This window comes from Hyla sarda, chromosome 2, assembly GCF_029499605.1.
Source record: "Hyla sarda isolate aHylSar1 chromosome 2, aHylSar1.hap1, whole genome shotgun sequence".
NCBI classification, from domain to species: domain Eukaryota; kingdom Metazoa; phylum Chordata; class Amphibia; order Anura; family Hylidae; genus Hyla; species Hyla sarda.
In genome coordinates, this window is record NC_079190.1 from 241883443 (window position 1) to 241898329 (window position 14887).

The 14887-nt window shown below is 44.3% G+C and overlaps 2 protein-coding genes across 7 annotated transcripts in view; one reads left to right on the forward strand and one right to left on the reverse strand.

The window, feature by feature from the left end:
• LOC130355912 (NADPH--cytochrome P450 reductase) overlaps nucleotides 1-2572 on the forward strand; it is a 77982-nt gene extending 75410 nt beyond the window's left edge. For all 3 annotated transcript variants that reach the window (XM_056556754.1, XM_056556753.1, XM_056556755.1), the window contains one exon: nucleotides 471-2572. In XM_056556754.1, coding sequence (XP_056412729.1) covers nucleotides 471-615 — 145 coding nt within the window. In that variant the 3' untranslated portion in view covers nucleotides 616-2572. The remainder of the gene's footprint in view (nucleotides 1-470) is intronic.
• LOC130355913 (chymotrypsin A-like) overlaps nucleotides 1-14887 on the reverse strand; it is a 211882-nt gene that overhangs the window by 189415 nt on the left and 7580 nt on the right. The gene's annotated exons all lie outside the window — the stretch shown is intronic.

Sequence of the window (14887 nt, forward strand, 5' to 3'; positions counted from 1 at the left end):
GAAAACCAGGCGCTCCAGTATTCCAGCCGGATACGGTAGCGCCCAGTTTTCCCATCTCCCAGCCCGATCCGCTCCCCATATGTAATAAACGTGATGTGAATGCAGTATAACACAGTGGGGTGGCTTACATGGCTTGAACCACATTTTCAATGTGTTTTTGACTCTTTATAGACTTTATTTTTATTTGAGCAAAAACTGTCTAATTGAATGTCTAAAATTAACCCCATAACTTAGGTTTTATTGTTTAGTCCTACTAGTGGAGTATATTAGGCCGGTCTTAAAATGGTGAGGAAAGTTCACGCTCTGTACTATTACAGCATGATTTGGAAAGGCATTGAGGTCCACAAACTTTGCAACACTTTGCAAACCTTCTATAGCCTGATCATGTGCTTATCTCCATCTGCTCCCTATTTCTTTCCTTTCTGCTTGAAAATCTAGACAGTGTTCATTGGTTTTTATTTCTTCCACAGTGATGCCCGCTATATGGCTCGTGATGTGCAGAACGCTTTCTATGACATTGTTGAAGAATATGGCAAGATGGATCGCAGCCAAGCTGTAGATTACATCAAGAAACTAATGACAAAGGGCCGTTACTCCCAAGACGTCTGGAGTTAATTCGTACACAGCCTGAAATGAGAGGACCGTCTAGAGATACTTTTTGAGATCTGCGTGAGCCAGTTAATGTAAATCTAATAGACACTATCTTTTAGAATCCTTTTTAAGAGATGCAACCAACCTGGTGTAGTTCTGTTCCAAGTATAATCCTCTCAAATTATGTTTTGAACTGTGCCAGTCAAGAAGCTGTCCAGTCCTCTAGGATATTCATGCTCACTTTGGTGGAAATGGACTTTTTCCCTTGGATGTGCCATTTACAAAATCTTTTTTTATTTTTATTTTTTGAGGGGGAGGGGCTTGCAGTTTTACATAAGGAACAGAAAATGGCAGGAAAATTCATGAAGCTGGTAGGTCTGCATCAACGACAAATCGCTATACATGGCACACCTCCTTTTTCATTTTGCATGGCTGTTTTATTTTGTATCATGTGCCGGTTAACAAAGGATGACCTACAATATATTGTACAATATATGTATTTTAACTTTTGATACTTAGGCCAATTTCACTAATAAAGTTATACAATTCTAACTTGATATGCAGCTTCACTAATGGTTTAATATAACTCCATAGGAAAACCAGATTATGAAGATCGACCGCTGCTATTGTTGGTATTCTCAAGTTCCTCAGCCTCCAATAAAATCTCAACTAAGATTCATTAAAATTTGAGAAAAGCTGCTTTTCTTTGTGTCTTAATGAACAAGGCTTTTCTACAGGTTCTTAGGGTCCCATAAGATGAGTTTAATATATTGCCAGTAGTAACCTCATTGCATGTCTTTTCTAAAAGGAATGGAGAATGTTTCGGTGCATAGAGGAGCACCAAGATAGATCCAAGTTGTATAAGAAAGCAGATGTGTGGCTGCTATGATCAATAGAAATACACGGACTGTCATGAACCTGCAGGGGGAATAGCTCAGGACTGTGCTGACCTTTTTGGTGCATTTACATTTAAGCATTATGGGGGAGATTTATCAAAACCAGTGCAGAGGAAAAGTTGCCCATAGCGACCAATCCAATTGCTTCTTTAATTTTCACAGAGCTTTTTAAAAATGAAAGAAGCAATCGGATTGGTTGCTAGGGACAACTTTCATCTGGGCAAGTTTTGATAAATCTCTCCCTATATAGAATACACAGGGCTGCCATCAGTACTGGTGGTAATGGAGCCAAATAAAATACATAAAGGAGCTTGTTGCCAGGTCCTTTTTACAGCTTATGGTAAAGGGGACCCAGACACTTCAGGTGTATGGGGCCCGAAAATTGATGATGGCAGTACCGACCAACATACAACTTGTAAAACCATTCTTCAACTCTACAGCTATATTGTAAGATCTGTCATGAAATTATTAAGAATCCATAGCATTTGTTAAGAAGGGACTTGGTAACCCATTATTCAGAAATGCAAGCACTTGTAGATACCCATCCCCTGCACCTTATTTATTTATTCCATAATACCTTATAGTCTGGATAAACTTTTAATCTGCAGTAATGTAGTGTGGACACAACTGGTAAATTGAGAATTTACAGGACCTCTTGCTGAAAGAGTAAAAATAAAATGTTGCATTTATTTTTATTTTTTTCAGAAGTGGCAGAGTGAATGCAGATTCACAGACTTAGAAATCAAGTTTTTCTTATTATTGTAGCCAAGAAGATGTTCTGATGTTTATCACTTGTGGCACATTAAAGAAAGGTTCCTCTGCTTGAATAGGTGAGGTAGAAGTAGGTTGGTGGGCTGCATCAGGGTTCTGTTATCACAGATTGTATCTTGTGCTATCTTATGTGTAGTCTATTGAGGTTCCATGCATATTTTTAACAACCTTTTCCCTGTGTGCATTGTGTTTAAACAAAAACATTTAAGATTTTTTTTCCACCTTTTCAAATTAAGCTTTTAATAAAATGATTGTAAATAATTTTAAATATGCATTAACCTTAAAAATAAAATAAACATATTAAATTTATGCCATGTCTGTCTACAATTCATACAGTGGTATCAATGCTTCATCTTCAAGCTTTAGAAATTTGGCGCCAAGGACCAGAACCAGTGAAAGAAGGTTAGGAACATCTTTTCCAAGATACACTGACGGGGGACTTTAAATGGGGGACCGCAATCCAGACCCCATCTGCCAATTGTCTAAACTGGCAAGCAGTGCCGGATTACGGTGTGGGGACCCGGGGTCTCCATCATATCCAGCCCATTTGAGGAACCGGAAAGAGGAGGCATCCACTCTCCCTGCGTTCCATTGCATCTGTGCATTTAAGACATCGATACAATGGAAAAGCAAAGTGCTAGCCAGATTGTGGGAACAGCGATTTCCCTTTTGATGTGGCCATATGTCTGGTACTGCCTGACCAAAGCAGAATGATGCAGGCCTGACTAGCAGAGGCTGGAGTATTCTAAGAGAGACAGGTTCCTAAACCCGTAGTTTTCCAGGTTCCTAAACCCGGGTTACCTGCACTATGTACCTATAAATTCAAGTTAGTGCAGGTGACTCTGATGTAAGATTGTCTTTAATAGTAGGTAGTATCCCCTTGCAGACATTAGCTGCAGCCCCCTGGCAGTCATTAGTAGCAGCCCCCCCTTGTAGACAGCAGCCCCCCTGTAGACCACAGCCCCCCTTTAGACAGTGGGCCCCCAGTTAAACAGCAGCAGCAGGGCCCCCCCTCCCCCCCCCCCCTTTAGATAGCAGCAGGGCCCCCCTCCCCTCGTTTAGATAGCAGCAGGGCCCCCCTCCCCCCCGTTTAGATAGCAGCAGGGCCCCCCCTTTAGACAGCCGCAGCCCCCCCCCTCGATTAGACAGCAGCAGGGCCCCTCCCCTGATTAGACAGCTGCAGGGCCACCCCCTTTAGACAGCAGCAGCCCCCTCCTTGCAGGCAGCTCACCTCCTCAGGTCGGGTGCTGGTGCTTCCGCTCTGCTGCCCCGTTCTCCCGTCCTCCGGTCCGCATCGTGTTGTCCTATGGAGGAGAATGTGATTTACACGTCACTGCTTCCTGCGTAGCATTACGCTGGGCGCAGGGGAGGAGGTGGAGTGATGTGTGTGTCACATGCTCCTCCATGGAACACTATGATGCAGACGGGAGGATGGAACAACGGGGCAGCAGAGCGGCACCAGGTATCGGGGACATTAAACGAGTCCCCGATACCATGCAAATGGCTAGTATCAGCCCCAATACCAGTATCTGTATCGTGACATCCCTAGTTGAAACCATCATATGTTGAGGGATCCGTGCAATGTAAAGTATAGGAAATTATACTTTCCTTTCCCCGCCGCTCCGGACCGTCAACGCTGCCCTGGATGTTGCCCTCCATCGCTGTCGCCGCATTCCGGGGGTGTCCCTGCCGCTCCAGACCATCTCTGCTGCCCGGGATCGTCGCTCTTCATCGCAGTCATCACGTCGCTACGCACGCCGCTCCTATTGGATGAGAGGACGGCGTGCACGGTGACGTGATGACTACGGCGACAGGTGAGTGATAATCACAGGACCACACGGGGCACCTTAAACAGCTATTCGGCGGCATCAGAAGCAGTCATATATATATATATATATATGTGTGTGTATGTATATATAGGGGAAGGGTGTATTTTCATAGCTAACCCTGGAGAAACCTCCACCTGTGGCCTAATTAATGAGGTTTAAAAGCAAGTCACAGAATAGTTGAGGCTCTCCATAGAAGACAGCAAAGTGGCTGTAGCGAGAGGCAGCGGTCCTGCTGAGGAACACACGGCCCGAGCTGTGAGTGGGCCCAAAGAGTGGTGTGGACGAGACACGTTGCAAACGCAGTGTGTGAACAGTAAGTAGAAGGCCTAAGTTTTAACTGCTCGTCCACATTTTGCCTTGTCTGCATTCACACCTGTATCCGCTTCTATACACTGCCCTAGTCCTGCAAGCGCCAAATCCCCATCACTGCATTTTCCAATTGTTTAGTTAGTGACTGGACGGTCGAGGGTTATGTTTTGTTCCTGTGTTATGTTTTTATTTATCCTGCAACCTGTCTAATAAAGCTGGCGGCGGGGCCAGACTTTCATAAAGTACTGTTGTTTGCCGGGTTATTGAAGTGGAAACATGTCTTGTGGTGGTGTCAAGGACGATTCCAGAGCTATCTCCAGGGAGAAATCCTTACAATTGGTGGAGGATGCCGGCAGCACATTGCTTAGAGCAACCAACAGTCGAATTGCAGTGAAGTTGTTGCCAGGAGCAACCCACCCTGCATGTTGCAAATCGGACAAGCCCAGCTGTGGAGTACAAGAGCAGGACTGAGCCTGTGTTGAAAGTGTTGCTCGGGGCAACGAATCGCAGTGAGTGAACGCTCTCGGTGTGCAGCACAACAGCAGTAAACAGTGTTTGTTTTGCAAAGATGGGTCTATGTCAAAATGCCGTTGCTAGGAGCAACTGAAGTGGACAGCAACCAGTTGTCGCCAAGATGGATGCTATGGTGCGCACCTTGATGAAATTGGCTGCAGTTCAGCAAGATGACGTCTTCCCACCTGATGATCCTCTGGTCAGGAGGCCAGAAAGGATGGATGTGAGGATCCGTGAGTTGATGGTGGGTGGTATCCCGCTGTACGTGGAACTGGATTGTCACCAGGCTGTATCCAGAGCAATGCCGGACATAATACCATTTGTGAAGATTCGACCAGAATGTGGTAAGACTGTTCTAATTGACTTTGAAACCTGTTATGGAACAGTAAGCCATGTTATGGAGGTGTGTGCCGAATTTAAGATAGAGATTATACTGGGCAGAGACTTCCCATGTTTTTGGCAGTTGTGGAATGAGGAGAGTGTGCCAGAGAAACCGCACACACAGGTTCCTGAGCTAATGATGACTGGTGTGTCACTACTTGACTGTTTGAACTGTCCTGTAAATTTTGAACCTATGCAGCGTGATAATGTTTTTTGTCAAAAACTCATGCCTGTGTGTTCTGAAGTAATGTGTACTGCTGCCAACTCTGATGGGACAAAAGAAAACCTGTGTGAGGCTGGGTTCACACTACGTTTTCTCCCATACGGGAGCGCATACGGCAGGGGGGAGCTAAAACCTCGCGCTCCCGTATGCCTTCATATCCGCTCCCGTATGTCATTCATTTCAATGAGCCGGCCGGAGTGAAACGTTCGGTCGGCTCATTTTTGCGCCGTATGCGCTTTTACGACCGGACCTCAAACCGTGGTTGACCACAGTTTTAGGTCCGGGGCAAAAGCGCATACGGCGCAAAAATGAGCCGACCGAACGTTTCACTCCGGCCGGCTCATTGAAATGAATGACATACGGGAGCACATACGAAGGCATACGGGAGCGCGAGGTTTTAGCTCCCCCCTGCCGTATGCGCTCCCGTATGGGAGAAAACGTAGTGTGAACCCACCCTGAGCTGGTAGTAGGTGGTAAAAAGATGATTGCTTTGCTAGAGCCTAGAGGTATAATAAGTCTGGTGAAGCCGGACCCTGTCATAGTGTCTATACAGGCAGTTATTTTGGGTTATAAAACTGTTAATGTCTGTATTTCTACACCCTATGGTACTGTGAGTCACAAGGTTGCAATAGAGCCCTCCCTGGAGTATGATGTAGTACTGGGGACGGATTTTCCATTTTTTCAGCAGTTATGGGAAGACTGTCAGGTGAGAGAAACTCAGCAGAGGATGAGGAGTGTCAGCAGTCGCTAGATATGTCAGATAGGGGTCTACCAGACTGCTGGGAGATTGAAGAACAGACTGCAAGTCAAGTCCAAGATGATCCAGAGACTGAAGTGATGTGTGCCTCTGTCTGAAACAGACTCTTTAGTAAAGCCAGAAATAGATCCGGTACAGGAACATGGGTTCCATCCGCCTTCTGAAGATGAACCCAAGGTGGGGCTAGAATTGCACTGTCACCTGGAAGAAGTGACTGAGACCGAGAAAGAGGAAGCTATGCTGAACCTTGTGAATAAAGATGAGCCCAAAGGGGGTTGAAATTGTGTGGTCATCTTGAAGAGGTGACCGGAAAAGAAGCTACAGAGATGTCTGTGGATAATACAGAAGTACTGAAGAGAGTACATGTGGAGCTGGGTGCTGCGCTTACTGTCATAGACAGAGACCTGAGTGAAGGAGATGTGACGTCTGAACCAGAGATGGATCATGACCAGGAAGGTCGAACCACTGGACCAGATGTTGTTGTTGCAGATCCAGGAGCTCTTGAAGTTTCTGCACGTGAGCGGAGAGACAGTGGTGAAATGAAAGAGAAGTCTGCTGGAGAGCAGAGAGACTGTCCGGGGACTACCCTGAGGCTCAAGCGGCCAAGATCCTTGCAAAGGGGACAACAACCCCTAAAGGAGGAGAAGAGTTGGAACAAGTTGGCTTGAAAGAGCAGGAAGCAAAGCTTCAGCTGCAGAAAATGAGTTTGCGGCTCTGCAGAATGAACTGTCCTTCTCCCAGGATCTTGTGACCAGCAAGGAGAGTGAATTGGAGAGTCTGGCCAAGCAGGTCTCATTCAAGGAAGAAGTGAATGTTCTGTGTGAGGCATATCTGGCTCTACAAAGTGATCTCAAGGCTAGGTTGGTAGCCATGGAAGAGCAGTAGAAGGAAAAAGTAGTAATGGCTCATAAGGTGCAGAGCAGTCATTCAGTCAGAATGAAACGCACCTTAACCCCTTAAGGACTTAGCGTTTTTCAGTTTTTACATTTTCGTTTTTTCCTCCTTACCTTATAAAAATCAGAACCCTTTCAATTTTCCACCTAAAAATCCATATTATGGCTTATTTTTTGCACCATCAATTCTACTTTGCAGTGACATTAGTAATTTTACCCAAAAATCCATGGCAAAATGGGAAAAAATTTTTTTTTTTCCATATAACGGGCTTCCGTTTTTGGTAAAAATAACACTTTATCATTATTCTGTAGGTCTATATGGTTAAAATGATGCCCTACTTATATAGGTTTGATTTTGTCGTACGTCTGAAAAATCATAACTACATGCAGGAACATTTATACGTTAAAAAATGTCCTCTTCTGACCCCTATAACTTTTTTATTTTTCCGCATATGGGGATGTTTGAGGGCTCATTTTTTTGCGCTGTGATCTGAAGTTTTTATCGGTACCATTTTTGCTTTGATCGGATTTCTTGATCGCTTTTTAATGGTTTTTTTAATGGTACAAAAAGTGACTAAAAATATGCTATTTTTGACCGTGCGGTTTAATTAACGATATATTTTTAAAGTTTGGACATTTACGCACGCGGCCATACCACATATGTTTATATTTATTTTTATTTACATAGTTTTTTTTATGGGAGCAAGGGGGTGATTCTAACTTTTATTAGGGAATGGGTTAAATCACATTTACGAACACTTTTTATTTACTTTTTCCCCAAGGTTATAGCCCCCCATAGGGGTTAATAACATTGCACACACTGATTTCCTACACTGATCACTGCCATGCATTAACAAGGCATTGATCAGTGTTATCGCCGCTCAACTGCTCCTGCCTGGATCTCGGGCAGGAACAGTCATTCAGCAACAGGACACGCAGGAGACAGGTAGAGATCCTCCTGATCTCCTGCAAGCTGTTCGGGACACTGCGATTTCATCGCGGCAGTCCCGAACAGCCCAACTGAGCTGCCGGGCTGCTTTCGGTCTCACATCAGACGCGGCGGCAACTTTAATTGCCGCGTCTGAAGGGTTAATACCAGGCATTACCACAATTGGTGATGGCCAGCATTAGCCGCGGGTCCCGGCTGTTGACGGCCGCTGGGACCGACCCGTTTATATTGCGGGAGCTGGTGCAGGACATAAATATACATCCTGCGTTGTTAAAGGGGTACTCCGGTGCTTAGACATCTTATCCCCTATCCAAAGGATAGGGGATAAGATGCCTGATTGCGGGAGTCCCGCCGATGGGGACCCCCGGGATCTTGCACGCGGCATCCCGTTTGTAATCAGTTCCCGGAGCGTGTGAACACGCTCCGGGGACTGATTACAAACTGGTTCCGCGTGCAAGATCCCGGGGGTCCCCAGCGGCTGGACTCCCGCGATCAGGCATCTTATCCTCTATCCTTTGGATAGGGGATAAGATGTCTAAGCACCGGAGTACCCCTTTAAGGAGATAAGAGGTAAAGTGCAATTTGTGTCCAGACTCTTAGTGGCAAGAAGATAGATGTTTAAAGAAGCCCCTAATATTGATGAATTTTATGTTACAGTATGTAAAATAACACATTTCGAATTTGATAGGGCAGTTAAAGCATGATGTCTGCCAAAATTTCATGCAATTTGGGATAAATGGATCGAAGGTATGAAGGAGCGAGAGAGAGAGATTATGCTTGGAAGAAAATCTTAGGAGATAAAGGGAGAGATATATAATTAAAAATATCTTTTTTTTTTCTCTCTCTTTTTCTTTCTCCTCCCTCCCCTTTTGCTTTGGGGGAGGGGGGGGGGGGTTGGAAGGGGTAGAGGGTTGAGTTTATTCTCATTTTGTAAGGGGTGGTGCCAGTGGCGTAGCTATAGAGGTCGCAACGGTCGGACCGGGCCCCTACGCCAGGGGAGACCAGGAGACCCCCTTCTCTGGTGGTGCTGAAGGGGGGCCTCATTTAATCCGGTCCCCCTGCCCCAAGTAACATCGGCTGGGGGAAGGGACACTGCCACTTTAAGAGCAGCAGACGTCGGAAGCACGCACCTGACGTCACGGTCCCTGCCCCAGCTGCGCAGGAGAACGAGGACATCCCGCCGCCGCCTAGAGATTCTGCATCCTCCCTGCAAGACGAGGAGGAGGACGAGGCTGGAAAACAATGACGGAGGGTCAAAGGTGAGAGAGGCGGGGGAGGGTTTGCTGGCTAGAAGAGCATGGAGCAGTGTTTCCCAACCAGGGTGCCTCCAGCTGTGGCCAAACTACAACTTCCAGCGTGCCTGGACAACCAAAGGCTGTCTGGGCATGCTGGGAGTTGTAGTTTGGCCACAGCTGGAGGCACCCTGGTTGGGAAACACTGGCATGGAGTATGACAGAGGGGAGGGGGAAAGGAACATGGAGGACAGATGGGGGGGGGGGTGTTGGAAAAGGAACGTTGTGGAGGACGGGGGGGGGGGGGGAGGAGCATGAATAAGCCCCCCTCTGACCTCCTTTTCCAATACCCCCCCTGAAAAAGGAGCATGGAGGAGGGGAAGGTGTTGGGAAGAGGAGCATGGAGGAGGGGAGGGAGGTGGAAAAAAGGAGCAAGGAGGAGGTCAGGGGGTTAGAAAAGGGGCATTAAGCGCCGTTCATTTACGGCATGGCTATGAAGTTCTTCACTTCTTGGACCAATATATGGAGGGTTAACTTATTATATTAACCTATAGATTCCCTAAGGGAATCCAAAAATTGCCCTATTTTCCCATATATATAAATTCTTTATGGTATTCCCACAAGCTTTATTAAATTATAAAGTAAATGTGCAAAAATTAGATGATTTAGAAACTCACACAGTTAAAATCTGGCAAGTCCGCTACCTCTTGCTAACGCTGCGGACGCAGTGAAACATGTCGAGGGGGGCAGAGTAGGGAGACATTTTAATACAGCAAAGCAGCAGCTCAGGTTTGCTAAGCTGCTGACTTGCCAGATTTTAACTGTGTGAGTTTCTAAATAATCTAATTTTTGCACATTTACTTTATAATTTAATAAAGCTTGTGGGAATACCATAAAGAATTTATATATATGGGAAAATAGGGCAATTTTTGGATTCCCTTAGGGAATCTATAGGTTAATATGGCTATGAAGTTAGCGCAGTAACTCTTGCACTCACTTCATAGAAGTTGCGCATAGTGACATCCTCTGATCTTAGAAGCCAGTGTTTTCCAACCATGGTGCCTCCAGCTGTTGTAAAACTACAACTCTCAGCTTGCCTGGACAGCCAAAGGTTGTTTGGGCATGCTGGGAGTTGTGGTTTTGCAACAGCTGGAGGTGCCATGGTTGGAAAACACTGGCTTACAGTAAATATCTTAAAGGAGTATTCCGGGATGCAAAAATTTTCATTCAGACTGCCGGCAGTAAAATAATAAATATACATACCTGCTGTCGCTCCCCAGGTGCCTTCAGGGGAGCGTCCTTCGCCGTGATCCTTTTCCTGGTTGCCGGTGGTTGGTGAGGCATACTGACAATCACCATCCGCAGCGAAGTCCTGCCTCGGCCAGAGATAGGCTGAGCGGCAGTGTGACTCACCGACCACCGGCAACCAGGAAAAGGATTGTGGCGGAGGCCGCTCCTCTGGTGCGTATATATATATATATATATATATATATATATATATATATATATTTATTATTTTACTGCCGGCGTCTGAATGAAAATTTTTTCGGCAATGAAAAGGTTAACCCTGCACCTCCCTGCATTCAATCTTCTTTTGCAGTCATACAGCAGTGTGAATCCTGCAGCCATATCTATTGAGAAACCTAGCCGGTATTACAGTGCTCTACGCTTGTCAGCACAGTTCATAACACAATAGTAAGAAAGAAAGGAGCGGAGCACTAACCGGTAAAGTTGGTTTCTTTATTTCTTTGTCCACAGGTGCATGGCGTGCGGGGGAGCAGACGTGTAGTGGAGACTCAGGTAACGGGCCGTGTCGCGCGCATGTGCTCTTCAGACCAAATAATTTTTTATTTTGTTTTTGTTTTTTTATTGAGTGTATGTTGTGGGCCTCTTCACCTTTATTTAACCCCTTAAGGACCAGGCCCATTTTGGCCTTAAGGACCAGACCAATTTTATTTTTGCATTTTCGTTTTTTCCTCCTCGCCTTCTAAAAATCATAACTCTCTTATATTTCCATCGACAGACCCATATAAGGGCTTGTTTTTTGCGTCACCAATTGTACTTTGTAATTACATCACTTATATTACCATAAAATATACGGCACAACCAAACAAATATTATTTATGTGGGAAAATTGAAAAGAAAACCGCAATTTAGCTAATTTTGGAAGGTTTTGTTTTCACGCTGTACACTTTCCGGTAAAAATTACATATTTTATTTATTCTGTGGGTCAATACGATTAAAATGATACCCATGATATATGCTTTTCTATAATTGTACCGCTTAAAAAAAATCTCAAACCATTTTAACAAAATTAGTATGTTTGAAATTGCCCTATTTTGACTACCTATAACTTTCTAATTTTTCCGTATATGGGGCGATATGAGGGCTCATTTTTTGCGCCATGATCTTTAGTTTTTATGAGTATCACTTTTGCTTAGGTTTAAGTTTTTATTAATTTTTTATAATTTTTTTGGAATAAAATGTGACAAAAAAGCAGCAATTTTGGACTTTTTTTTATTTTTTCTACGTTTACGCCGTTCACCGTATGGGATGATTAACAATATATTTTAATAGTTCAGACTTTCACGCATGCGGCGATACCAAATATGTGTGTTACTTTTTTTTTAAAGCTTTTTGGGGTTTAAAATGGGAAAAACTACTTTTTTATTGGGGGAGGGGATTTTTCACATTTTTTTACTTTTTTATTTTACATTTTTGTACTTTTTTTTTTTTCTAACACAGCACTGCTCAGTATTATCGGTCATCTTCTGCTCTGGTCTGCTCGATCTCAGACCAGAGCAGAAGACTCCGGGAGACGGCCGGGGCCAGGTGAGGGGACCTCCGGCCGCATTGCTGGATGATCGGATCCCCACGGGCGATCCGATCATCCGTTCAAAATACCGCAATGCCGCAGATGCGGTGATCTGTATTGCTCACGGCATTGGAGGGGTTAATGGTGGGTCCCTGGCTGCTGATAGCTCCGGTGCTCGCGATCATGTCCACGTCACCATGACATACATTTACGTCCATTGAAGTTAAGGGGTTAATAGAGGTGTAGAGGTGTTGTACGGAAGTTTGAGATGATAAAAATTCTCATGCGGTTGGTTTATTAAACTGATGAAGGCTGCACAAAGTACGGTTTGTAAATGGAATAAGTTCGAGTTAAAATAAGTGTTAGTTTCTCCTTGAGCTTGTGGATCCTGGGGATATTAATTAACACATCAACAGTAGATCACAAGAGAGTCATGAAGGCTGGTGCCACAGGAGGGTACCATTACTTTTTAGGAAGAGGAGTAAGATAAAGTAAGCTGAAATATAATTTATGATATACACTTTGGAAAATATTAAATGGCAAAAGCAGCTACAAAGAAGGAAAGGGGAAAGAGGAGAAGCTGCGGAAGTGAAAGATGTTAAGGAGTGGTGCGGTAGGGTAAAAAAAAATTCTTTTTTTTAGGAAAATGGAAATTGAAATGTATAGGTGTAAGTAAAAAAAAAAAAAAGGGGGGGGATTATATATATAAAGAGTATGTAGGATTTGTGGGTGATACGGGGTTGGACAGGGCACTAGGACTCATTTTGAGGAGTGGAAAGGGGGGGATTTAATTATGTGAGATATTGTTTGTGGTATGGATTGTATTTATATGATGTAATATTTATTGTAGTTTGATGTAAAAAGGAATAATAAAATAACATTTGTTTAAAAAAAAGCACAAACCTGGCAATTTCTCTCCAAGGCTATGACCATACACCCCAAATGACCCTCGGCACAATATGCATAGGACAATGAGATAGAGGGCTATGAGAGCTTTACTGGATTACACATTTTGGGCACAGTGATTCAAAAGTCACGGGCCGGCATTTATTATTGTGGGTGTAAGTGAAGCATTTTTTTATTTTAGGTGTAAGTGAATAAGTGAAGAATTTTTCTACACCTTTTTTTTTGGGTGCTGGTAATGTGTAGGAACACCAAATTAATTAAATGGGCACAGAGCATTTCATACATTTTGTGCAGGTCACATTTTCTGAAATTTCTCTCTTCACATTCACCAAAAAGCTAAGTCTGGGCTGATGTAGTTTTAGAGACTTTTCTGTGGCTTTGCGCCTTTTTTGCGCCCTTTCACCAAAAGGCGCAGTTCATAAAACCCTTCTATATCATGTGTATTGCCAAAATCTGTGGATTGCAACTCAAAATCAGCAGTATTGTGTAAACCAAAAGGCGCAAAAAAGACGCAATTAAACCCTGCTTGTGCCTTTTTTGCGCCTTTTGTAGACACAAAAAACAGTCTATAGACAATGATAAATGTTGGCCACTGTGCGCACATATAGGCCTCCTCCACCCCTGCAGCCTTCCTGTCCATCTCCCAACTGGTGCCCTGACCAATTCTTTGCCTCACTCATTTTAAGTGGCAAAAAACAGAAAAGTTCTCACAGCCTAAAATCTCATAATCTGGCAATCCTGATACAATAAATCTCATACCAACATGTACGACATATTTCATTATACATTGGAATAAGAAATTGACATCTGGTGACTACTTTTCCATATTTAAAAGCCCACTGGAATTCCTTGTTTCAAGAACTTAAAAGGGTTTAACACATTATAAAAAACAACACTTTTGGGGGGAGGAAAAACAGATTGTGTATGTTTAGTAATTTTTTAAAATTTATTTATTTTTCATTTATTTACTATATTTAATTTATTTTTTAAGTTATTTCACTTTTTTATTTTATTTTACTGTCCCACTAGGGGACTTGACACTCATAATACATTGCAGTGCATTATTCCTATCAGTGTAAAATTGACAGCTATCAGTGTTTCACTGACATACATAGCAGATCAGACTCTGCCTCGGGAGAAGCTTCGTAGCCAGGTAACATAAGCACAAACAATTTTATACTACCATGGCAAATTCTCTGACTATACAACACCAAATTCCCCCTCGGCACAATATGCAAAGGACAATGACATAGAGGGCTATGAGAGCTTTACTGGATTACACATTTTGGGCACAGTGATTCAAAAATCATGGTGCGCAAATATAGGCCTCCTCCACCCCTGCAGCCTTCCTGTCCATCTTCCTGTTCACCTAACCCTTTAGCAGCAGGAGTGAGGTGGCACTGGTGCCTCCTCACGATCGACCTGATTCGTTGGCCGTTACCGTCCGACGAATCAGGAGTCTTGTTGTGGGGGTGTCTCTAACGGCACCCGCTCTGCCCTTATTCCGGAGGGTGAGGGCAGGTGCCGGGAGTCTGTACCTGGCATGGGGGCCCCAGATCCCTGCCATCAGCGGCGGGACCGCAGCCCCAGAAGTGGAGTCGGCGGCAGAAGGTAAATCTGGCCTCCTGTTGCTTAGCAACAACCCCCAGCATGCACGGACAGCCAAAGGGCATGCTGGGAGTTGTAGTAGTGTACCTCCAGCTGTTGCAAAACTGCAAGTCACAGCATGCCCTTCGGCTGTTAGTGCATGCTGAAAATTGTAGTTTTGCAACAGCTGAAGGCACACTGGTTGCGAAACACGGTTTGTGACCTAACTCAGTGT